Genomic DNA, 26,533 nt, shown 5'->3' with positions numbered 1-26,533 from the left:
TACTGATAACAATTAGCAGCATTTAAATAAAATCTGTGCAAACTTCTTTGTGCCCTTGAGTGACTGTAATTCCCATGTTAATTCTTTGCCTCTCAGATTTTCAATAGCATTGATCCCTACAGTGTGGAAAAGCAAGGCATCTCAGGGTTAAGAAAGACTCTCTGTCAGTGCTGGTTTAGCTTAGCTTCACTACTCTTTCTTTATCGAGAATGTTGTGTTTAGAGAAGTAAGTTGATTTTGGTTATTTCATGTTAAATGGCTAAAATGTAACTTTGATTTAAATTCTACTTATCTTACTATTCAGTTATCTATCACCAGTGCATCTTCTTTCTTTCCTGATTACCATTCTTAGCATTCAGTTGTACTCCATCCTGATCAACTAGTTAAAATAATCTTGGATTTTTAGTTGCATTTAATCCATGTTTGTTGTACATCAAAGTGAAATTTAACTGTCTTGGAATAGCAATGCTAGAAAATCATTGGGATGTAATTATTTCTTTCTTGTTAGTGTTCACAATTCTATCATTTGGTGAGTACCTTTTATTCAGTTTTGTAGTATTTGTCATTGCTAGAGGTGTTTCTGAGGCTTCTAGACTTGATCTTTTCATGTTATCTCCTCTTTCTGATTCCAACAGCTTTCCCTGTTTTCTGTTTGGATCCTCTGGCTTTGACCTGACTCCTTTGGTTTTCCTGGAATGTCTGTGTCTTCTTGAATGTCAGGATCTGGATTCCTGCACCTCACATTAGTTCTAATTCAGCAATGTATATAATTATATATCTAACTACAGAGAGGTGCCTTAGTAGAGTGTAAGTTTGACTCCCAGAAACATCAGTAGGACATTGGCACCTCCTGTCTTTGAATTCTGAATTCTACTTTAACATTAAGGAACTGATGAATTGAAGCATTGAATCAGGACCTCAGCTGTACCTCTGTCTGTTTGACTCCGTGAGAAATAGCTTTGTTGATTTGGATAGCTCCCTAAATCACAAAGTCCTGACAACTCCTCCAGATTCATGGTGTTTGCTTTCCTTGGCATATCCCAAAACATCCTTCTCTGCTCAGCTGCACCTGTGATATTCCAGCAGCTCTCTTTGTTCCCAAGCCATTATGTCTTCCTACTCAAATTTCCATTCAAAGAGTGATTCATGCAGCAGGGGAAAGGCATGACCTAGCTGCCCCCTCAGTTTCCATCACTTTGCAAATCATGTGCAGTCTCATCTGAACTCGAGTTTTCATTTCAGACTTCTCTATTCCCATTCCTACAACTAATTCTTTTATTCCTTACTCCTGTATTGTACATTGTGAGCAGGCGAATGTTTGCTGCATAAAGAGGCTTTTTCAAAAACCCCAAACCTGTTTTGGTCACAGGAGCAAAGAAAACACACCAGCATGGATTTTCTTTCCTCTAGTAATGCTTTTTCTCACAGCACATGAACACATCTGGTTGGGACCCGTGCTGTAGCTATGTTGTGGACAAAGCACAAGCTTGACTCATTATACCTGCACCATAATAATAGCTTTCATATTCTGAATGTTTGTTCTGATGTCCAGCTGGAGAGAATTGCATCAACAGTCTTTACAAAATCTCTTCAGTCAGTCCAATGTTTTTGATGTCTTCCATTGTCCTCTGTACTACTTTCCTCTCTATCTTTCAAGTGCCCCCTTCTGCCTTTCTGAGTCTCCCACCTTTATTCCTGTATCACTGACCCACTTGTTTACAACTTCAGTCTCCTTTACTGTGCAGCAGGAGCATTAGAGAAAGCTTTTAAGCTTTATTTTGGGTTGGTTCTCCACCCCCCTTCTCCTCCCTACCCCCCCCCCCCCCCCCCTTGCCTAAATAGCAGTTCTGGGTTTACAGGATGCTTGGGGTTAAACTGTGTTCTGTGAGACTTATAGGACTCCTGCCAGGTGAAGAGGCATCTAGACCTGTTGTAGTCTACCTGTAGGTAGGTTTTCTGCTGTTACACTTCCCAGTGAAGCAAATTCTTTGGCCCAATATGTATAACATCATAGTACACAGAACAGTAATGTTCCTGCCAAGGATTTTAGAAGACCCAGATTAAGGAAAGAATAGGGATTTTTAGCAAGTACTTGAACCATGAATTAGCTACAGTAAGTAAAGAGATGAACTCAAGAGTCAACCTTATTTTTCCCTCATGTCACAAGGTATCAGGAAAGCTTAGATTCAACTAGCAGTTAAAATAGTACCATGAAAATGGGATCAACGTGACGCTAAGAAGTGAAAGAAGGGATATTGTTGTGACAGCCCAAGTGCTATTAGTAACTTCATATTTAATTCCATAAAATATCACTATTTTAAAACTATCTGACACAGCTTGAGCTTGCAGTGGAATTTAGAGCAAACCTACTAGAAAGTGTACATGGCCATGGCATCCTTGCTAGAAATACTAGCAAATTTAGCATAATTGTAGCAGATTCCATCTCAGATTTGAGATGGTTTTGGTTTGGTATCTATATTACTTTCTTTCTGAATCTTTTAAAGCTATTAAACATCATCTGTGCCCTGTAGGCTTGCTTTGTGTTAGTTTATTTTACAACAGGTTATACTAATGCTCTCTAGATGTGACTTTCATTTTTTCATGGCTTGGCACCAAACCCACCAGGATGGTAGTTTGTTCCCCCTTCCCCTCTTTTACTCACTGGCATAATTTCCATGCAACAAAGCCTTTCAAAAATAAGGAAGGAAAGTGCCTTCCTGTACAAGCTTCCTGTGAATCCCATCCAGATAGAAAAGACTTGTGTAAAAGCTTGGCAGGCAATCCCGGCATATGCCACTTAGTGACTTCCTTATTTTATGCCATCATTCCACATAGAGCAAATGAATCTGAAAATCAGAGTAATTTCCATTCATTTTCAAATAAGAAATATGAAATGGTAAATTTCCTATTTGTGTAGAACACCCACATTTTCAATTAAAAGTTTTGAATGCTGACAGCATTAGTCATAGGAAATCCTGTGTGAACATCCAGCACTTCAGTTGGACCTTCCCCTGGATCACACCATAGAAGGAGTTTGCAGGAAAACATTCTGTTACTCCGAAACCCTGCGTAAATTTTTAACCCTTTGCTTGGCATGACACTGCTTTTCTCTTTTCCAAAGCCTCTTTCTCATTGTCTTGTGAACAAAATAGTATTTTGAAAACCTATCTGTTTCAATGCTCAAGTTTTCTGTGTTTTAATAATATACCCATAGCATTCTGTAGATACATATGTATATATGTATATGTATTCATTCTAAATAATTTTTGGTTGTATGGGCCAAAGTGGTCATTTTTAGTTGGCTACATGTTGAGTGTCTGTTTGTTTTCAACCTATACTTATAAAACAACTCCTTTTTAACTCATGGAATCACAGAGTCAGTTAAATTGGAGTGTAGATGTCCATGAACACCAATATAAGGTATTCAGAAGAAAACGAATTTGAATTAAATATATTGGTTTAGGTTATTGGGTATAAGGGAACCAAGTGCTTCTAATAGCAGGATGTAGAACTTCTTTATAGTTGCATATATATTGTTAATGCTCATAATATATTACATTAAATACTATATATACTATAAATATTGAAAAATGTTTGGTGCTGAAGTATTTTATTGAGCAGTTTTATTGCTCAGCCAGTCCCCAGTGGACTGGGACAGGACATGGGACCTCATGGAGCCGATGTTAGAGGCCTGTCCCCCATCCTCTCCTGCAGCTGCCACATCAAAGGTGGCCATGAAACGTAAGAAGCAGTTGATGGAGGTCAAATTGTAAGTTAGGTGCATCAGTTTGAACTCATTTTCTGTTTCTGAGACACTATTTTGGACAAAAGGATGCAAAACAGGAGGTTACCACAGAGGGCAATTCATGTCCACCTTAGGCACTGTGGAAGTAGCCTGTGAATAGCAGTGGGGCTACCACTGCGCTCAGAGGAAGATTAACTGGACATGAACTTCAGTGTCAGCAGGACATCACTACCTTAAAGAACAGACTCAGACTGTGATGCTGAGAGGGCAAATACATTAATATTCATGTTAAATATTAGCCTCAAACAAACTGCACAGCTCAGTAAAAATGGAAAACTTAAAAAGCCAACACAACTTTGTAATTCAAACTGTAACATGGTCAAGGCATTGATGAACACAGCCATGTTGCACAGGATCATTTTCACATCACTTGGGTGAACCAGCTTTGGCAGTTTCTTTGCTTTTATTTAAAAGGGGACACCTCCCAATGGACATTGTAGCTCTTAAAAAAAATAAATAAATCCTAGTTATCATTTTCATTTACTGGGAAAATCCCACACATGTTGAGATCTTGTGGAACAGCTGGCTTAGATTAAGATTTCAGAGTTAAGGAAAGGATCTCAGAGCATCAAGTATCAAATAATAGCTAAAATCAAGGTTAGAATGAGGCTTGTGATGTTAGGCATGGCAAACATATATTAGGCAAATGAACTGAAAGAATCAGAGGGTTTTAGTGATGTGGTGAATCATAGTACTCCAGGTTTAGCTCAAAATAAAGCAGTGCTTAAATATAGTATAAGTGAATCAAAATACATTTAAATATATCATTTTACATAGGTGAGGGGCTTTAGAATATGCAAATATTGATGGATGACAACAAAAGAAATAGAAAGCCATTAAAAAGTCTTGGGTTTTGAGAGCTCTGTTCTTATTCTGGCTTTTCTCCTGAATTTCAAGAGCCTGTCATATATTTTTGGAGCTACATCATTCTAAATAATCATTTTTGGTTGTGTAGGCCAAAGCTATCATTTTTAGTTGTCTACGTGTTGAGTTTCTGTTTGTTTTCAACCTATACTTATAAAATAACTCTTTTTTAATTCATGGAATCACAGAGTCATTTAAATTGAAGTGTAGATGTCTATGAAGTCAGTATTATTCTGAAGATCCAAACCAAAGGGAGGATTTAGGCCAAGACATAGGTTTTTTTTGTTTGTTTTGTTTTTTAAGCCAAGACCTAAAAAAGGAGTTCAGTATTTCTGTGCTGTAAATCTCTCCTGTGCTTCACACAATCAGCAGTGATGGAAAATCATGTGTAAGATTATGGGTACCTCCTCATGTGAAACTATGGCTGGAATTTGAACTCAAATTCATTGCTTATTGTGCTATTGTCTAATGCGGTATCAGCTGAATCCCAGAAACACCAAGGAACCTGGTTTGATTTTTGTGTGCTAAGTGCTAGGTCTCGCTTGTTCCCATTTCTATACAGTTGTACAAGACAAGGAGTTTTATTTCTTCTTAATACCCTTAAATCTCCAGTGCCACCATAGAAGTTAGACTCTCCTCAAGAGGCAGGGAAAAGGCTGAGGTTAGGAGTGTGCTTCATAGAGTGATAGGCCTGACTTCTGTACTGTGATGGACAGTGTATTTCCAAAGGGATCACCTCAGCTTTCCCTTCTTAGATGGGATGGTGGATATGTCAAAACACTTGGAACTAAATACCACTAGAAAGGCTACAGAACATCAGTGGCACTAGTCTTCAACTGAGTTGCTGGTGTTCCTAATTTGCAACAGATTTGGGAATTGAGCTGTTTCTAACAGAATAGAATAACTTTGTCAGATCTTTCCTACCCTAACCTCAAGACTTTGTTGCTTTTGTTACTATACTTTGTCATTGTTACCTTTAGAATTTATAACTGGCTTTGCTAGCAGCAAATTGATATCAGAGATACTAAGTGTGAGAGCATTTTGGTAACTGAGTTGCCATATTCAACCCATTTCCACATGGAAGCAGTTGCAATTAACATTAAGTTAAACCCAAGCCTCTCTCTTGTTGCCAGTCTGGCATTTTCTGTCCAGTGGAAAACAGAAGCAATTTCTGCACATAAGAATGATAACACAGCGAGCAGAGGGGCACAAGGAAATAGCTTGAAACTAATTTTTGGGTGTGGTAGTGTGTTTTTTAAGTAAATTCAAAACAGAACGTGGAAGCCAGTATCAGGAACATGTGCAAGAAATTCCATTTGGAAGACTTTGAATAATAACCTCACTGCCCTCTTAAATAATTTCAAATATATATGCGTAAAGTTAGTCATCTAACAAAAACAGTTTCATTATAAGGTATATAAGGACTCACAGTCCTCCTTCAAGTTAATGGGGGCATGAAAAATGTTCCCTGTGAAAGTCAAACCATGGTTTATAGGTTTGTCCATATGGGAAGTTGAGCTTGTTTAACCCAAAGTGTCAATTCAAATGAAGTTGGTAAAACTGGTGCAAAATCTCTCTGGGCATTTTTGTACTGTAATTTAAAGTGGGAAGAATGAATTTAAGAGTTCTGACTCAATAAGTGGTAATTCGAAGATTGCTGGTGAGCATTTCTTTCAGAAGATGCCACATCCCTACTGCTTGTACCTGCATTTATGTTCCACCTCTCCTATTGCCCCCTGTCATTTCAGGTGTTTGTAGAGCTGTGGTTACAGAATAAGGGAAGTAATGCACATCAAAATAAATATCCTGCAATATTCCAAATAGCACTACCAGCACAAATGAGGGAGTGGAAAAGAAGAGGGAGAGGAGGAGGGAAAAGGTGGCTGCTCAGCCTGGCACCCATGTACAAACTCTGCTTACACACATCAAAGCTGAGCTCCCTCAGGCCAGGAGGTGGATCTGTCAGTGCGCGACTGGCAGCACCGGCCCTTGATGCAGTACTGGCCAACTGTTTAGCTACTGTAGCTCCCAAACTGGCATTTAAACCTGAACTGCTTTACTGGCAGCTTCTTAAAACACCACAGCTGAAGCTGTCCGAGGTCATACAGCAAGGCCCCAACTTGTATTTAAGAAGTAAGGCTGTGCACACTTGTGTACCAGTTTGAAACTATCGCTTTTAAAGAGCTGGGGCTGTGTAGCTTTCTTATAAACACCAAAGTTCAGTCTGAGACTAAGCAAATTCCTGATAAGGAAAAAAGTCTCTGGGACAAAATGCTTTGCTCTTGCTAATTTTCTTTCTTTCTACTCTAGGAATTCTGACATCCTTCTTTCCCAACATATTGGGTACAACAGTTTTTAACCGTGTTTTCTTTCTAATACTTATCAGTGGCCTGATTTCCAAACCTGGCATACCCAGCATCTGCTGGACTTGTCCTGCTTTTGGTAACTGTCAATCAGTATTTTGAGAAAGATTCATATTGATCAACTTTATTATTTCTTTCACAAAATTACACAGAAGCCAAAACTCTCAGTAGTTGTGGAGCTTTGTTAGGGGCTCTTCCCTAAATATACTAAGCTGAGGTGGGTTAGGAAGTGCAGAAGTGGGGAATAAACTTTGCTGTTAGCTTTGGTCAGTAACCAAACTGTCAACTCTTGTAATGTCAATGCTGAAGTCAGCTACACTTATTGTATAGCTTTACACAGTTTTTATGTCTTTTTGTGTATAAAAGCACTTTGTTAACTAGTTAGAATATATATTACAAAGACTTTATCTGGCTCAGTCAGGAAGCAGAAGAAAGGACAAACTGTATGATAGCAAAGCCAAACAAGAAAACTAGGGATGAATTTTGTGTTGAGGAAGTTGTGTTCTTTTCCCCCCCTTCAGGTATTTTGGGTCAGATACTTAGTGATTATTTAGCACAATAAAGATCAAATCTTAATTCAGGCCCTGAGATACCACTGGAGGGTTCATAGTAAGTCTGTTAGTGCCTTCATGTAAGGAGTTTTGTACAGTTAATGTTTGGGAATACCTTAGTGTTTGTATGGGGAAAAAAAGATTATGCAGCATGTATATAATTCAGTAGAGTAAAACTTTGCATATGGAAATTTGTTCATCACTAACACATGTACTAGGGAGTGCTAGGCTGTGCTTTTAAACCTGCCAGTAATCCACTCAGTGGAGATTCAAAACTTCTTCAGTTCTCCCTTTTCAATGTGAGTGCTGTGAATGGCTTTGTGAGAGAAAAGCAACATTCCCTGGATTCTGCCTGCACCATGCCTGTGTTCATAGCTGATTATCCGAGACATAAAAGGCACAATAACAGCAGTCATCTAAAAGATCTACCCTCATCATGGATGAATATTCAGGAAAATAGCCATGGATGCTTGGGTTTGAGCCCTTAGTGTCCTCTGAAATAACTATGATTATTCTGTGATTAAAATGATGGAGGATCTCCCTACTTGCAGTGATTATTGTAATAATTCAGGGAAGCTCTTAAAATGAATCTTCTCTGTTTGCATGGTAGTGGGTTTCATGTGGGGGCTTTTCTGGCAACTACACTGTCTGAGCAAAGGCTCATGTTGCAGGCATCTGTGCAGCTTGTTCCAGGACTGTTTGCTTTTGAGCTCCATCTGCTGGAATTGTATTCTGTTTCCCACATCTTCAGTGTTATTCTGCTGCCAGGTTTCACAGGAATTGCTTTTCATTTAAAAGAGATGAAGGAACAAAGTTCACAGCTCGGAGGAATTTCTAGCAACTTGCTGGTCCATTTGCTTGAGGAGTCAAACTAAGGATTGCTTGGAGAATATGAAGCTCAAAACACAAACTAATTGTGAGACTGAGGAAAAGAAATACGTTTTTTTCTCCACTTTTGTCTACAGAGTTAGTTTCTGGGTGTTTTATAGAGATTTGGATTAATCAGAACAGTCATAACCTTCCCATTGTAACTGTGTTTCTTAAATGTCAGAATATTCAAGGACAGAAGGGAGCGTGGTGAAGGTCTAATTTGATTCTTGTAGTTCCATTGTTCTTTAACAAAAAGGGACTGCAAAGAATAATGTGAAAAATTGGAAAAGAGGGTCCTGCTGTGCAAAACCACCCTTAAAAGTGTTGAAGTAGTCAGAGGCTTTCACAGTAAATTATACGATGAGTTTCTACAAGTTTTCTTTGTCAGCAGCAGTGTTCTCTGTTCAGAGGATATATTATACTGTAGTGACAGGACATGGGGTGATGGCTCGAAACTTCAGGGGAAGTTCAGGTTAGATATAAGGCAGAAGTTCTTCCCTGTGAGGGTGCTGAGGCACTGGCACAGGGTGCCCAGGGAAGCTGTGGCTGCCCCATCCCTGGCAGTGTTCAAGGCCAGGTTGGATGGGTCTTGGAGCAAGCTGCTCCAGTGGAAGGTGTCCCTGCCTGTGGCAGGGGTTGGAGCTGGATGAGCTTTAAGGTTCCTTCCAACCTAAACTGCACTTCTATTCTTGTCAACAAAAATGTGTATGTGTAGAATCAGGACTGCCACCAGCCCTCGGGTGCAGACACTGGTGTTGGCAGCATGTATAATTCTAAAGATCAAGCATTCCTCTGGAAGATTTGCCTCCTCAAAAAGCAAACCACCCACATCTGGAATTTTCCTCTTCTGTAGTTATAAGACTAATACTCCCTTACTTCCCCATCCCTAAGCTACATCCCTGCATGTTACTGAGGGATATTCTGTCTCATCATGGGTTTGTGTATGTGGTATTTTCAAATATTACTTCCTTGCTGTCCATCTGCCTGTTAGCAATATTTTGTATTCACTTATGATGTTTACAGCTTTTTCTTTCCTACACAGCAAACTTTGCCTGAACTGGTTTTAGTTTCTTGATGTGGGTATCCCTATGTTGTTATACCCAAGTCTTGGATATAGGAATAGGGAGATGAAGAACAGAGAAAGCACTATGCTTGATCTTAAAAATAAGTGTTCCTTTCTTTGCAGTTCTGCCTTGTGCATCGCATGGACATGGTATACCTCATTCTGTGGTGTTTTCAACTGATGCCCAAGCTTGTCCCAGCCTGAGTTGGTCCATCTGCCCCCACAGACTTCAGTGGTGCTGCCCAGCTCATAACCCCAGAGCCCTGGTCAGGGTGATGCTCTTGGACAAAACACTGTACTGATCCAGCTCTGCAACTTCCAGTTTTGCCACTGGCTCCACTGTGCAGTGTCTGTATGTGCTGTATGACACCAGATAAATGATGTAAGCCTGCTGCATGGTAACCTGGGTGCCTGTCAGATTCCTTGCTTCCTGCACAGTTGGGTATGCAGCAATGTACTTCACCGAAAGGCCGATTTACTTTCTCAGAAAGTAATTACTGTAATGGATTTCTTAGGCTTTTGCATGAGACAAAGCTGTCTGTCATTTTTCACATAGGTTTGGGGGGATATTGTTTGTGTATTTCTTGACAGCTTCCTTTAAAATGGAAAGACAGCTGAGGCACCTCTTGGTTGCTAGACTTCATTGTTAAATGGGTATGTGCTGCCTTAGGCTGGTATTTAGGTGAGGTCAGTATTTCTTAGACCTACAGAGATGTAGGCAGTTGAGGATCAGGATTCTATTAGTAACTACTACTGTGTTCTGAGATTGGAACTGGCTGCTATATAACTCTTTCCTGCTGTAGGATAAGTTAGATATTGTGACTGTTATTTCTGTAATGACAAGTACTCAGGATTTAAAAGCATGCAGTGAGTAATCATGGTCAACCCTCCTTATAACTCACTTCTCTTCATGGGATACAAGTGTGAGGGTTTTGCTGGGTTTAGTAGAGACCCGAATTCTAATTAATATTCCTGTGTCCCAAACATGTTGTTCTGATTAGAGGCTCTGTGCTAGGCATTTCTGTGGAGCCTGCCCTGTTTGAAACCCTGCCTTTTTCTGACTTCACTTCCTGAATCCGTTGACAACACTCACAGCCAAACAAAATACATGTTCACAATGCTGTTATTTGCAAAATATTCCCTTGTGAGTACAGCTGGGGCAACAAAAAGAGAGTTTCTCTCTGAATCTCAAAGAAAACTGGCTATTCCTCATAGAAGCGAGGCACATAGTGCATTAGGCAGTTTTAATCTAAGCAGTTAAGTAAGTGTTAAAACTTTACATTTCACCACATACAAATGGAGGCACATCTCTCATTACAGTTTGTGTGTATTGATCACTGAGTGACTTAGTGACTGAGAGTGCTGAGCTGTAATCTGTTCTGAAGTGAACCAGATAGCAACAGGCTCATAGCCCACTACACTGTTTACAAAACAGATGGAGGCAGAGGGAATATAAACTTACTTTGCCCTGTCTTAAGCCTGATGCTCAGACGAGATGTGGACCAAAGATTCATCTAAATTGCTCCTTGTCTCTTTCTGAAACTCTGTAACTGGCACTAAACCCTACCTTGCTTGATGGTGGTGGACACCAGCACCTGAGCTGTACCAGGTCAGGTAACTCATGGGACAGAAACCAACCTGCCAGGTGATGCCCACCTAAGGAGCAGTGCTATTACTCAGTAACTCTTTAGCTACAGAATGTCATACTCAAGAGAGAAGATACATAACTGCAATGCTAAGTGTCCGTGTGTGCATATTAGGAGAGGGTGGAGCAGACTGTCACTCAGCTGTGTTTAATTAACATAGGATTTTCTCTAATGTATTTATTTAGTATGTAATGAGGTGATGAAGCAGAATGCTTGCTAGTAGTAACATTGAGTCCATAACCCAGCACTGCTGAGAGTTAAACATGCACCTTTGCAGGTAATTAATCTCCTTGCCCTGCTTATTTTGCTAGTTGGCACTTGCTAAATCCCTGTAAAACCACACCCAGCAGTGCTGTGTATTATCCCTCTGCTGTCTATTCCTACATATGGTCAAAATCAACTTACCTTCCGGGTTGCTGACATCAGCAAAATGTACTCTTGGCAAAGTACAGTATCCTCCTAGTAACCCTTTGTTTGGTTGGTGTTGTTACAGTTGTATTCCTCTGACAGCAGCAAACACCATCTAAACAGTGCCTACCTTGATACTTGGATTTTCATGTGGAGGGAGATCACCATATAACCCTATTTTAAACACTAGAACAACCCCTCATGATAAAATGCATATAGTATGAGCAGAAAAAAAAGTTGGAGGAATGATACTTCTATGCTTCCTGTAAGGAACTGACCCACGTTAGTCGCAAGTTTCAGGGTATCATTTTTGATAACAGTAAAGGTGTATGTGTATCCAATCGTTAGCTTGTGAAGTGAGCTTTAATAAGACTTTAGCTTTATTCCTATTTTAATGAGAAAAAGATAGTTTTAACACTGCTCTAAAAAGTTACCATTCACTAATGATGAATTTCTAATATTTCTGACTGTCTTTTGATAGCATCTATTTCCTCTTGGCTGTTTGGCTGTAGGCAGCAAGCAGGAAAACATCTGGTCTCACTGCAAATACATGCTTATTAAACTACATGAATTGGGCACAGTGTTGAAAATCCTGGTATAATTGTCTTGTGTCCTTCCCCCCCCCCCCCACGAGTTAAGCAGCATGTTTCTAAGATATGTATTTATATTGTCATTATACTAAGCCCTAAGTTATTTTATTAAAAGTACATGGGAAGCACCAGAGAATTTGGTCTTTTCATCAAGTTGCTGAAAACAAGCAATAGGAGTTGCTGTTTCTCAGCAAGTTGCTTTTATTTCCCACTAGGCTGTTTTCCTATTTCTAAAAAGCTTAGAACTGTGACACCCAAAAGGATTTAAAGAGAGGGGAAGGGTTAGAAAATTATTTTACCGTTGACAGCATCATTGTTACACACACTCACAAACAAGGATCACCTCCTACCTAGGAAGGAACACAGGAACAAAGGTGAACATTGCTGTTTTTGAAGCCCAAAACATGTTTTGTTTTGGGGTTTAAGACAACCACTTGCCTGATCTTCTTGAGGGCATTAATAAGAAAAACATGTCAGATCAAGTAGCCAGTTGCCCCAGTTATGGAACAACTTCATACACTGTCTTTCTACCCTGCTACAAGCCATCTAAATTGGGCCAGTAGAATACAGCAAGCAAACTGGTCAGATTAAACTAAGAGCTACTTCAGGATAACCCAGAAAGTTACTTTAGTTTAGCAATGAGGATTCAACTAGTGCCTCTCCTCCTCACCCACTCTCCAAGAGCAAGTTGAACAGAATCCCTACCCTCAGAGTTCAGCACAAAGGGCATTTTCCCAACTCAGGTACTAGCAAAACAAGAAGTGTGAGGGGGGAAATGCATTTTAATTATTTTATTTTTTCTTAAATATAATAGAACCTTCTAGATTTTTTTCCAGAAACAGAAACATTAAAAAATTATACTTTATTACAAATGGTAAACTCAGAGTGCTAAAAAAAAGCCTCTTATTTACAAACAATACTGGGCAGTGCCCAAATAAACAACATAAAAATAACTTACAAAGTCATGAAGTAGTTTATTGACATTAATCAACTTTCATAAAATAAAATAAAAAAGGATCTGTACATACACAATTGACTCAAGGCAGGCAGAATAGTTCTGGGGTTGTTTATCAGCCTCCCACAAACCTCCCTCCCCCTTGGTTTTGTTTTGTTTCTTAAGGAATACTACATAAAGCAATCTACAGTTTCTATTGCAGTTTAACCTTTAATACTGAATGATCATCGAATGTTAGGTCCATGCAGGTCTTGGTCAATGTTAAACGAAGATCTGACATCTCACCGGAGCAGGAACAGCACTTCTCGGCGTGGTGCTGGCCGCTCACACGAGCTGAAGGCTCACCAGTCTTTCCACACATGCGCTTTGCAGAGCACAGGCAGGACTCAGCCTTTCAGCTTTTGCCGTCAGCTTTACGCATCTGCCACTTTTGGTGGAGTTTGTTTTTTGTTTTAGTTATACCACAATCTCACAGTCCTCATTTAAGACAGTCTCTTCAAAACGTCTGCAACTGCTGTGTTAGCATTAGCTGGCACCCGCTGTTGACATGGTTCATGACCTTCTGCTTAAGCTGTGCAACCTGTTCTCTGAGCATGTTGGCAGTGGATGCCAGCTCTGAGTTCTGGGCTTTCAAAGTTTTCACTTTTTCTTCCAACCTGGCAATCCTTTCCAACTTCCTTTTCCGGCATTTGGATGCTGCAATTCTGTTTCTCATGCGTTTTCTCTCGGCTTTGATTCTCTCCTGTGACTCCATGTCAATAGGGGACAGGGGAGGAGTTTCCCCTGGCATTTCAGGTACAGTCTGAGGCTCTTCTTTCAAAGCCTGCAGCCTGGGATGCTGCACCGGCATCTGGGGGTTTATGTGATGCTGGGGTGCGTAGCCCATGTTGTTCGCGTTGTAGTTAGGTGCAGAGTTGAGTGTGTTGGGGTTGAAGTTGCTGAGATTGGCGTACACCGGGGGCTCGCTGTGCAAATTCGTGTTGAAACTACTGTTGCCGGCCATGGAGGACACAGGTGCCATGCCGCTGTTCACAGGTTGAGCTGCGGAGGTCACGCTGGGCATAGTGTTCTGGTTGTGCAGTTCCGCCAGCGCTCTCACGAAGCCTTCCGCGAATCCCTCTTGCTCGTCGGTGACATTTTTGGGGCAGAGGAACTGCGTCGGGGTCGGCGTGGTAGTGATTAACCCATTGCTGGACTGGATAATGAGCCGCTCCAGTTCAGGCGAGGCTAGTTTCAAGAGTCCCACGTCCGGAGAGGTGAGGATGTCGGCGTTCTTGTTTCTCAGGTGCGGCTTCAGGTTGCTGGATGGATCGGACAGGTTCAGCGTCATGTTCTGCTTCAGCACTTTGGCGTTATTATATCCATACCCGCCGCTCTCCGGCGGCACGAAGCTGGCGTTCAGGGCATCCTCGTAGAAAGTAGGCTCCATCTTTGCACTCATAGAACAGAGTCCGCGGAGTGGCGCCGGGAGCTGCGGCAGCGCCGAGAAGCCGCCCGGCCGCCGCTTGCGCCCCGCTCCGCCACCCCAAACCCCTCCCGGCCGCGCAGGGAGCGGGAGCGAGGAAAGCAGAGCCTTACTTCAGGTAGAGAGGAGCGAAGAGTTCTCCCGGCGCGGGCCGGGCCCGCGGTGCCTGCGGCCGCCGCGCTGAGAGTCCGCCTGGTCCGGTTGAGCGGCGCGGGGCTCCGGCGCGGTGTCCGGTCCCACTCCTACCGCCGCTGCGGGGCTGCTCCGCTGCCACAAGAACTTTGTCCGCTCCCCTGCGCTCTCTCCCGGCTCCGCTCGCCCGCACCCAACGGCCACAGCCGCGCTGCCCGCCCCGCGCTCTGAGCCCGCTCCCGGCGTGGAGCCCTTCACTTATCAGCGACCGGGAGCCCGCTAAAAATAGCCCATGATGTCACCCCGCGGGCTCCCCATTGGCTGCCGCCGCCTCTCCCGGGGGAGGCGGGCCGCTGGCCCGGCCCGGTGCGGATCAGCCGGTCGCCATGGCCACCCCGCCCCTAGAAGCTTCTCAGCGCCGGCGCGGGGCCTTGTGGGATGAGGTAATGCTGGCGGCGGCTCGGGGCATTGTGGGCTGACGTCTTGTTTTTGAATAGCTGCTTACCGCGTACCGAGCGCAGACCGGGTTGGCCGCCGCCGGCACCTCCTTAACGGACACGTACCAACCGCCCGGCGCGGGGGGTGCGCGGAGAAGCCGCTGCCCCCTTCCTGCCGCTCGGCCCCATCCCGTAACCCATCACCGGCAAGCAGCCGCCTCCCTCCCGGTTTCTCGTCTGTTTGCCCGCAGGCCGGTCCCCGCGGCGGTGTGTGCGCTGGCAGGTTCCGACCTGTTGTTCCCCCCTCACACCCTTCTGTCGGCGGCGGTGGTACAGCCCTTCAGGTGGTGCTTCGGGGGAGGCCTCACGTGATTTCCCTTCCTCGCCGCCCGTGCAGCTTCCAGGCAGCGCTGGGGGCGGTGCTTGGGGCTGGGGCGGGCACCAACCGCCGCGGGGCGGCCCCCGCCTACGCGCCCGCCCCGCTGAGGGGCCTCAGCTCCTCACACCCCCCCCCCCCGTTCCCTCCGTCCTCCCGCCGGCCGGGCGCGCCTGGGTCTGGCGGCCGCGGAGGCCTCGCCCGCCTTCACCCTCGGGGGAGCCCCGCTGTACGGGAAGGGGCTCCCGGGGCGCCGCCAACGCTGCCGGCTGTGAGGTGCGGGGGGCGGTCAGCAGCGCCGTGGGGCTGTGGGCCTCCCTTCCTCCGTCCGATACCGCCTGGTCGCTGTGGGGTGGCGGCGAGAGCACGGCTCGTGGTGGGGGATCGGTTCCTGGCCTCAAAACTGCACCAGGACGGCAGAGGAGGAGAGGGGATGTAAAGCCTACAGGAAAAAACCCAGCTCCAGATGGGCTTCTCTAAAGTCGTCCTCCAAGGGGAGGGGACAGCACGGCCTAATTTTAGATAGAGTGCCCTAGTATTACTGTGGATGTACAGGTTAGTCGGGAGGGAGAGTAAAGGCTGGAGTTGGAGGATTCTGGTCGAGGAGGGAAGTCTGTGCTGGCATGTTCACCTGGGAGTAACAGATGGGTCATCTCTGGTTCGCTGTGACTGCTCCACGCTCAACGTGGTGTGCACATCCCGCATAAAGCATATGCGCTGCTGCCTGGGTTCATTTCTCTTACTTTTCCCCTCTTCACCTTCCCCTCCACACCCTCCTCTCTGGGAGGTGTGAAGTTGTGAATGCTGACAAGCCTCTGGAACAAAGTGCAGCAGCTATTTAAGGACCCGAGATGGGTAGGACAGCGACTGAAGGGGTTTACTGTTGCTAACAGTGCAACAAGTGCTCCTTAGGCTTGCAACACAAAGCTGTTGCTACCTATTGTAGGATAGACCAGTGAAGAACTTGGTCTATCAGGTTTAATCACTCGTTACGATAGGTGAAGCTGACAAACTTCTGTCTAGGTTTGAAAATATACTTTCAAATTCTCTAGTGCTATTTTTTCCTAGACATAATGACATAATTACCAGTTACAGTGTAGGAAGCAACAATGAAGCAAACAGAAACAAGGACAGATGCAACACAGAAGTGAAGGTCTGGCTCCCGTGTTTGAAGAAGTACATTTATTTTGCTCTGTGTTTTCCCTGGGTGTTCCCACCTGGCTTCATTTGACCACACGGTGGGCCCTGGTCTTACTTTGTGTGAGAACTGGGACTGTGCAAATAGTACCTGCGCTTCTTTATGCTTGTGTTAACAGCCCGTGGCATGAAATGCAGAGCTTTGGCCGGGAAGAGAGGGCTTGCTGCATGTTGTTGGTATACACACAGCCTTCTCGTAGATAGCATCTGCCTATCTTGCAGGTTACTGAGATTCAAACTGCTGTTGGAGCATCAGCTGCCAATGGTTTAGCCAGAGAGCAGGGAGTTGTTGCATATGCATAACAGAATCTCTGAAATTCATTAGTGCGATGAATGCTAGAAGCAGTTATTTAACTCCTTTTTAAGCTTTACATAGGAATAAATACAGGCTGATGACTGACTCTTATGGCACAAGAGCCAAGGGGCATCAAGTGAAGCTGGCAGGTTCAGAATAAACCAGAGAAATGTCTTCATAGAAATGCAGCTCAGCTGTGGAACTCCTTGGCAAGAGCACTGTGTGGACTGAGGGACTCTAAAGTGATTCGATGAATTCACAGCACAGAAATCACTTGAGGGCTAGCAAATGCAGCCTGTTGGCTCTGGAAATCCCAAAGCTTGTGCCTGGAAGAGCATCCTGAGGCAAACCTGCTGTGTGGTGCCCTGGTTTTGTGTGCTTCTCCAGGTATCTGCTCTTGGCTCCTGGCTGAGATAGGGGATCTGGTCTGACCTGATGTGGCTTTCCTTGCTGTGCTCAAACTCCCCCAAGATAGTCTGTAAAAGATCTGTGTCATGGCTCTGTTCATTTCTGGTCTTTATAAAGGGCTTGTCTATGCAAAGGAGAAATATAAGGAGTGGATTTTGAGTAGTTTTTTTGTGTGGATCGGGTTTCTTATGAAATAATAATTATTTTAGAATTAAACTAAAAAGGTTTTGTTTTGGGTTTTCTTCTGGTTTCTGTTACATAGGAAGCCATGCAAATGCTTCGCTTCAGTCGCTTTTCTGTATTGGCACTACTAATTTTGTCCTGATTAATTGCCATATTTAATGTGTTAGAATTTCATTGGTTTGGTTTATCTTTTGGGGGCTTCTCTGGATGTCTCCTTTGTCCTAGAAAGCCAAGTTCAGACTACAAGGAACCTGGTCAGTGTAGCTTTAATCTCTCTAATATATATTTGGATAAGCTGAAAAGTTCTGCCTCTGTAGCCTGTCCAGTGCAGCCCCATTCTATCAATGCAGGTTTTTCATTAGCTTCAGTGAGTGTTGGATCGAGCTGGAGGGATTCATTTAAAGTAATTTAATTTCTTCTCCTTTTTTTTCTTACCCTCCACCCATTTTAGTTTTCAACTTCCTTCCTTTTGCAGAGGTGGAGTTTCAGGACCAGACATTCCAGTTTGCCAGAGACGTGTTGCTACCGAGGCCTGTAGCTATGGGGGACACCCATCAGTCCACTCATTATGTTAATTACTACTCACTTAGAGGTTATTTGGCCGAGTCTGGCAACAGACAGTCGAGCTGGTCAGAAAGGTTGTGCATAGCAGTCGAGAGCTCTGAAATCAAAGCCAAATGCTCTTTGCTGCTCGGAGGGGATTTTCTGCCTAATTCGGGACGAGACTGGTGAGCGGGTGCTTAGGGAGGTCTCAGCTTAGATTTCAGCCAAGTGCCCTAAGTTCTGCCCCTGAGACTCACTGAGTGCTGCCCGTGAACAATGATCCTTCCTGGCCATTGGCCAAGGAGCTGGGAATTTTGGTGACTATGCCCTGATTTATTAAACACCTCTTACTTTAGGGCTTTTCTCCCCTCCTTTCCTGATGTCCTTAAGTGAATATTTCTTTGGTTGTATAAAGGAAGAATTACAAACCCATTTATAAACCATAGCCATTTACATATCTCACTAATCTAACTTGTGGGTAGGGATTGAAATGAACTATATCTCTGTTGCTGTGAGAAGCAGATGCATGGAGCAGCAGTAATGCAGATTTTGATTTATAAAGTTCTCTAATCAATCAATGCAAGCCTTGAGTGAAGCAATCAGATCATCTGAATAATTAAATGGCCTTTCAGGGACAAATTAAAATTTCTTATACATACCACATCCATCTAAATGATATTTGGTGGCCAGGAATAAATGGGTTTGTTGTTTTCTTCCCCTCCTGTAGCACAAATGCTTTTGGCTTATTTCTAGACCATTTGAAAAAGAAAGAAAAAAGGATAAATGACAGATTCTGTTATTTTATGTTGGAAAAGGTGCTCATGGAAAGGAAATACTTATTTTCATACAATTGTCTTATTTTTAAAAATTAACTATATTCCACTGTCTTGCTTTTTCCCCTCAGCAGAGAAGTTTCCACAATATTCTTCTTATATAAGCAATCATTTTTAGGATATACGGTATTTTTAAACTCACTGCATTCAAATGTGACATCCTGTTTCACCTCTGCATGAACTGAGCAAGAGTGGGAATTACTGGGTCTTCTCACACTGTTTTTCACTTGCTTAAGGAATTACTATAGAGCAGGTTTCCCCAACTGAGGAAGACAAGTTTGAGGAGTCAGAAGGAGCAAGTGTCTCTCTTTTATTTACTATATCAGAACACAGAAAAAGATGCTGGAGTGAGAGGGCACAAGGAACAGAGTTTCCTTAGGCTAAAAGGAAGACAGATAATTCCTGGGTGCTCCTGCACCCAATTCCTCCCTGGTTCCTCAAGGTGTGTTTTCATAGTCAGCCCAAGTCCACTGGAGTCTGCAGCACAGCAGAGGTGTGGCAAAGAGGTGCCACCTCATCCACCCCCAGCTTCCATGGCCTCTCCTTTTGCTCTTTGCTCCCAGTAGGGCTCATGTGGCCAAGTAGAGATCCAGGAATTAAATCTGGCTGAAAGCTGAGCTGAAATTAAATATATATAATATTTATATATTTGAGGATACAAGGGAGGGGTGGGATTGCATAAGCTGGGGAAAGAATGGGACTAACAGCTTGAAGTGAAGAACCCTGGAAGCAGATCTCAAAGCTGGTCTTGAGCTAGTCTGCAGTTTGCACATGAAAAGTGCTTCTCAGAACTATAGGCACTTGTAAATGAATATCATGTCCATCTCCTCCACCCTCAATTACTCATCGCATAACCAAGCCGTCCGCCTTTAGTCCTTTTCATCTTTCTTCTTGTCAAGCCCTTTAGCCTGTCCCCCTCACCTACTCATCCCACCAATCATTTTAATTAATCTCTGAATTTCTTTGAAACTAATAGTTTGTGGAATGGAGGAAAATGAGTAGGTTAGAAAGACAAGATTGGGAATGACGGAGGTGGGGCCAAGTTAGGAGCCTTTGCAAGACCTGTTGGGTTACCTCTGGGACAGGACAGTAACACTTGGCTGTAAATGAAGAGAAATACTGCAGAACTAAGGGAGGAACCACTAAAAACCTTTTCCATTTTCTTAAGAATGTTCCCTGAGCAATTCAACCCCTGTGTGTTTATGTGCAGCAACACATGAATGAAAGATTTGATATGATCATCTCTTTACCCAGTTTTCTCACTATTACTTTTCCCATTCCCAGGTAGCTTTATATAGGATTTCTGTGGTCACTGAAAATGCCCAGAAATACATTTTCAAACAAGTAATAAACTATATATTTTTTATTCAAAGTGTATGTATTTTGTTATTTTTGATCAAAACCCTGACCAAATAGAAGCCAACTGCAGTGTCTAGAGATAAGGAACTCTGGGGTCTTGCTCCCCATGCTTTTTAGGATGTTACAAATGGAAATGTCACACCATTAATGTCTCTGTGTTCACCATTTCTGTTCCATAGCATAAATGGTGCTCTGAGAAATAGAGAATTGGACAAAATTCCCATCCTGTGGAGCTTACAGTCAGAAAAATCCTCTACACACAAAGCAGGCTGACAGAATAGCAGCTGATCTGCAGCAGGAGCCCCAGGAGTGCAGGTACGCAGTCAAGGAGGCACTGGAGGACGGGTGGCATATGGGCAGCAGACGGCTGCGCTCGGTGTTGCGAGCTGGCAGCATGAGAACATTACCCCCACAAATAGAAGCTGCTAATGCTGAGTGGTGGGGAGGCAGATGAACACCTCTGAAAGGATATTTACTGTGTTTGGGAATGAGGATCCCATTGGAAGCCTGCGTTTGTTCTAAGGTTGCTGGGCTGTGGTTTCACTGGAGAACTGAAATTTGCTTTCTGGCATTTTGATGGTCCAATAAACACATATTAAAGTCAGTAGTGGCAACAAAATGCATTGATTTATGGCTGCCAATTGTGACTGAAAGGCTCAGAAGAACTGGATTTAACCTTTCAGAGCCCTTGGTGAATAGCTCAGTTTTGGTGAGGGTCTCAGAATGGATACAAAATGCTTGGATTTTTAATTAATAAACAATATGGCATCCTGTCAAAGTTAACACCTCACTCTGTCTTAGCAGCTGGTGGAACAGTAGGATCCTGGCAACCTGGGATAAAGCAGTGTTTGCAACAGGAGAAGGAAAGGAAGCAAATCTGTGTGGGACCAAAAATGCCTGGTGTAAAGCACCGTAGAGTTTAGGGATATCCAGTGAGGAATTGTGCTTTCCTTCTCTGTGCTGTGGGTTCAGGCTTGGACCTGGACACTGAGTTTCTGTTATTGAATGTCACCAGTGGCTGGTAGCTGACAGATGTAAGGACACCTGCCGAAATAGAGTAATGTTTCTGACAGGAGTAGCAATAAACAGAGAAAACATTGCCCAGTGAAAGTAGGTCCTGCAGGTTGCTTCTTCCCAGGGATTGTAGTGGTGGAGCCTGTAGGGAAGTTTACAGAATGCCTGCTCATGGAAGCATTCACTCTGGATGACAGTCATTTGTGTTGGAGTCATGGTGTGGGAGCACTTGGGGTTACCAAATAGGCAAAGAAGGCATTGCAGGAAGAAAAGGGCACGGCCTGGGTGAGACAATACCTGAAAGCACAAGCAGAGTTACAGACTTGAGTTTGGGAGAAGATGCTACTAAACAGCTACTCTTAATCCCATCTGATTCATAATAAACCTGATCTCTGATTGCAGCTGATGTATCACACAGCCACTGTGTGGCTGCTCCCCTCTGGTCAGGACAGCCCTGTCTCCTCACAGGGTGGGAATGTCCTGGTCTTGTCCACAGCAGCCCTTTAGGACTTCCACAGGAGAACCACCAGGATACTCACACCCCTCAAAATTGCCGTTCTTTCCTCTTTTCTTTGTTAAGAATAGCGTGCAGTTACCAACACTGCAGTGTCTATATGTGCCCTTGTTTCAGAAGGAAGCAGAGGTGGAAAATTTAGTGTGGAAGTAAGTATTGATCCCTGCCTGAGATCCCGGTTTTCCACAGTGGGTACAGGAACACTGCTCACATGTGTGCCAGATTGGCAGATACATTGGTTCAGCTCACAGGGCTGTTTACACAGTCTGCGGAGGACATATGAAGCAGATAAAAAAGACCATAACATTTGAATACATTAGAAAAAAAGTTCATGAGATCAAAGGACATTTTTTGGATAAAAGGGCAATAATAAAGCAAAGGCCTAAGGCCTCAATGGCTGCTAATTGAAATTCAGGGTTAGTCTGAATTTTTTTTTATTTTTTTTGGTTGTTTTTAGAGAGCACAATTAGAAAGACATTCCAGAAATGGCTGTGTGGTATTTAGGGGTCTGGGTACCAGCTGCAACGTGCACATGTTTGCAGAGGCTTCTGTTCAGCTAAGCATGGGCTGTGGACTCAGGTAAGTCATGTGAGAGAGGTTAAGCACGTGTGTTGTAAGAGCTAATGGTACAACGTTGCCTTGTTCTCTCTAAGCATGTTTTGTGCTGATGTTTTCCAGTTGCTGCGTTCCTTACAGTCAGGATAGGAAAAGGTGTGTGGCTGGCAAAACTGCAAGCCCAGACAGAGCAGTTCTGGGTGTGGATGCTTCCAGCCTATTGCCAGGTGCTTCAAATAGGCATTTATGTCAAAGATCTGAGGTCAAGCCAATGATAGCCAATTCCAGCCCTAGGTTATTACATAAATATTAATAAGAACAGGGGTGTATTTCACATTTACGCACCATGTGTGAAGTATTTACCTAACCCTGTCGCAGTAATGGTGGGGAATATTTATCCCTTCAAGAAAACCAAGAGAATTTACAAAGTGAAACAAAGATTTGTTCACCCTTTTAATATAACCTCGTGAGTTTAATGAGAAGTCATCGTATTTTCTGTGTACCAGTAGAGGAATACAGGAGAACAGAATAAACTGAAATGGAATAGAAGTGCAGTTTTACAGAATCCTAGAATGGTTTGCGTTGGAAGAGACCTTAAAGCTCATCCAGTTCCAACCCCCTGCCATGGGCAGGGGCACCTTTCCCTAGAGCAGCTTGCTCCAAGCCCCTGTGTCCAACCTGGCCTTGAACACTGCCAGGGATGGGGCAGCCACAGCTTCTCTGGGCACCCTGTGCCAGCCTCAGCACCCTCACAGGGAAAAACTTCTTCCTGATGTCTAATCCAGATCTCCCCCATGTCAGGTTAAAGCCATCCCCCCTTATCTTGTCACTATATGTCCTTATACAAAGGCCCTCTCCAGATTCCTTGTAGGTCCCTTTTAGTCTTCCCTGGTTTTGCCTCTCTGCTGCATGACCTTTAATGACTTTCTTTATCTCTGTGGCTTGGTTTCACTGCCTGTAAAATGGGCATAATGGGACTGTAGTTCTAGTAAATCATGCAGGTCTATGGGGAATAAATGCTATACAAGTGGTATACAAAGAACTATTTTTACTTTTAAAAATGCATTAAGGAAAAAGGTACAGAAAAGGAATGAAATTTTCTGGAAGAAGATCTAGGATTAACTTATTGGTATAAAATATTTGTCATTGGCCTCCTTTGCTTTTAGGGGATCAGCCATTGACATTTTTATTGGTCCATCAGCCTTATAATGCGTTTTGAAGCTGACCCAGGACTGTGTAAAGCATATACTGGCACTTAAATTGATGCCATTTTCACTCTCTGGGCACTCTCTGACATTCTGACCAAGTATCTCCCAGTTGCTCTGGGCCTGCTTTTCTGGAGAGGTTTTCTTTTGTTTTCTTTTGTTTTCTTTGCATTTAAAGTGTCTGCCGTGAGAGGCTCTGACAATGATTCGGAGTTGTTAATGTCAAAAATGCTTTGTAGGATGTCATGGCAGTTGTGGTAGGGAATATATATCTCTGTCATGTCTGCTTCCCAGAAGGGGGAAGCTGAGGCACAGCAACCAGCACCTCTCTGGATCTCCAAACCTCCAAATCTCCAAGAAGAAGCCTTGGAATTAGTGCAAAACTTCAACAAGACAACCACATAAAACACAGGAGGAGTTCTGCATTACACTCCCCACGGGGAAGAGGATGAGTGCCACAGAGTGGGCAGTACTCATCCTGGGGAGGTGAAGCTACAGCCCCCTTGGATGCTTTTACCCAGTAAGCTGGCACCTAAGTTTTCTTGCCTATTTTACACATAGGTTAGGTTTTAAAGTGCTATGCACAGAGCAAGCATTTCTAAGGAAAACTAGGGAGTGCACAGTTCCCAAAGCCATGGGTTGCCCGAGTGTCCTGGGCCGGTCCTGCCGCCAAGAGCCTGTCAGTCAGTCCTGCCCTCTTCCGGCTCCCACGCTGTCCCCTCCCTTGCGCTGACACAGCCGTGAGGTGAAGTGTGTTGGGAAATACATCCCGTCCTAATCTCTGCCAGCAAAACATCTGAATGGCTGGGGAGGGAGGCATTTGCTTCTTTTCAGGGTGTCACCAGCATATCCTGGGTCCAAGTCCTTGTGGAACCACCGTGTCAGTACAATTCACTGCTCCCTGGGAAAGCCAGGAGCTTCGCTAGTTTGTCCCAACAGCTTCCGGCTGAAAGAGGGTTATGCTGCAGCTGGGAACTCAATCAGGCGAGTTTCAAAACATCTCATTCATACGTGGTCCTTCCAGTCCTTAATACACCTTTACTATAGTCCGCAGTGCTTCCCGAGCCCTGTCAACAGTGCAGTCGGACAAAGGCTGGTCTCAGGACTTCGTGTTGTGTAAATAAACCTTGTGCCTAGCAGGGTGTCACTGAGTTAATGTAAAGCCTGGAGAGGGGAGGGCGTGGGAGCAGCATGTCGGTGCTCACATTCTGTTTTCTGCACTGGATTGCAACAGGATTGCAACAGCCCAGCCTATCTGAGCTGCTGCACGTACCCTAAACATGTCTCTGCACTTGAATTTGATAGGGGTGCCGACAGAACAGAATACCTTTCTGGGGAATGGGAATGGACAGCAAGGTTTGCTTTTGAGGGAATGCCGAATAAACAATAGCAGTTTTCTTCTTCGAGTGCTGATGCTTTCCAGGTGGCCCAGCAGGCAGCTGAACAAAGGAAATGTATATGGCAGCATCCACTCAAGGGTTAAAGTTTCAGGGTAAGGAAAGGGAATGTTGAAAATCCCATGAACTTCAATAGTTACGCTTTTGTGGTAGCTGTGCCCCTTTTCTGCTTCTCACAGATCAGTAATCAGAGGACAATTGACAGGAATAACCCCCTCTCTGGTAAAAATACCCAACTGCTTCTGAAGCGAAGAGCATTTAATATGCAAAGCTGTCTGGTGAAGTGCATGCTCAGGGTGCTTTTCCTGGCATCAGTAAGTTTTACAAAGAGCAAGCTACCTTTTAGCAAGTACTTTTCTGTTGCTTTAAAACCCCTTTGTTGCTTTCCTTCTAGGATGATTTTTTTCCAACAAAAGGTGATATAAACCATAAGAAAAGTCTTGGTAGAGTTTACTGCTCCCCCTACTCCTTTCATCCCTCCCTCCCTCCTCCCCCAAACACAGGGAACACTTAAAGACATTTTAGTATCCTGGAGATTAAAAACAGTGTCTTTAACTTCTATTTGTCCTGTACTAGCTCTGACTTTCACTGCCTTGTCCTCCCCTTTAGTGGGAGTACACGTGTAAACACTCCCCTGATGTTGTTTATGCCCTTGCTGTCAGGTTCAATAAGCAGTTTCTTAGTAGGGCACCTTCCCACCTGAAGGCAATATTCCCAGTCCTTGTATTAGCTCCTGCTTCCTCCATGTGTAGTGTCTTGAAGGAGCCAAGCAGAGAGCAACAGAAATACCAGTATCTGTCTTAGCTGATAGATGGAAATTACCTCTACAACCTCATGAATTTACTGACAGTTTGGGTGTGGGACAGTTCTTTACAGGGTATTTTTGAGGTGTTCAGTTATGTGAGTTTTACACAGTGCCTATTTTAACTTTAGGCATTTTATTAGACCTCCTAGCAGCCTTCCAGTATCTGAAGGGGGCCTATAGGGATGCTGGTGAGGGACTCCTCATTAGGGACTGTAGTGACAGGACAAGGGGTAATGGGTTGAAACTTAAACAGCAGAGGTTTATATTGGATATAAGGAAGAAATTTTTTTCCTGTTAGGGTGGTGAGGTACTGGAATGGGTTGCCCAGGGAGGTAGTGAATGCTCCATCCCTGGCAGTGTTCAAGGCCAGGTTGGATGAAGCCTTGGGTGATATGGTTTAGTGTGGGGTGTCCCTGCCCATGGCAGGGGGTTGGAACTGGATGATCTTAAGGTCCTTTCCAACCCAAACTATTCTATGATTCTATGATTCTATTAATAGCAGATCTGGAGACTTTCAGACCTGCAGAACACTGATGTATCTGTTTGCTAACACTGAAAAGAACGTGGTAATCTGGTTGAGGATTCTCTCGTAAAGAGGGATAAATCAAGATAAAAGGTAAATGTGAATTATTGCTCCTAAACCAAAGAAAAAACAGCAAGCAGCTGTATAGAAATTCTACTAGTTTTATATCACAGGTAC

General features: G+C 43.7%; 2 protein-coding genes across 6 annotated transcripts in view; one reads left to right on the top strand and one right to left on the bottom strand.

Moving 5' to 3' along the window:
• Nucleotides 1-26,533, top strand: part of FGGY (FGGY carbohydrate kinase domain containing) — a 329,262-nt gene that overhangs the window by 11,799 nt on the left and 290,930 nt on the right. For 2 of the 5 annotated variants that reach the window (XM_031050950.2, XM_031050949.2), the window contains exons 1-2: nt 15,816-16,080; nt 20,523-20,658. The exons of 1 other annotated variant lie outside the window; for it this stretch is intronic. The gene's annotated coding sequence lies outside the window, so the exon portion shown is untranslated. Of the gene's footprint in view, nt 1-15,815; nt 16,081-20,522; nt 20,659-26,533 lie in introns of those variants that run through there. 2 more of the 5 variants (XM_031050943.2, XM_031050942.2) reach the window with 1 other exon arrangement.
• On the bottom strand, nt 12,937-15,288 carry JUN (Jun proto-oncogene, AP-1 transcription factor subunit). The gene has a single exon (XM_005151161.3). It carries the CDS (start codon nt 14,554-14,556, stop codon nt 13,612-13,614), a length of 945 nt encoding a protein of 314 aa, XP_005151218.1. The 5' UTR covers nt 14,557-15,288; the 3' UTR covers nt 12,937-13,611.

This window comes from Melopsittacus undulatus, chromosome 6 (genome assembly GCF_012275295.1).
Source record: "Melopsittacus undulatus isolate bMelUnd1 chromosome 6, bMelUnd1.mat.Z, whole genome shotgun sequence".
Classification (NCBI taxonomy): domain Eukaryota; kingdom Metazoa; phylum Chordata; class Aves; order Psittaciformes; family Psittaculidae; genus Melopsittacus; species Melopsittacus undulatus.
This window is presented reverse-complemented; position numbering and strand designations above follow the sequence as displayed.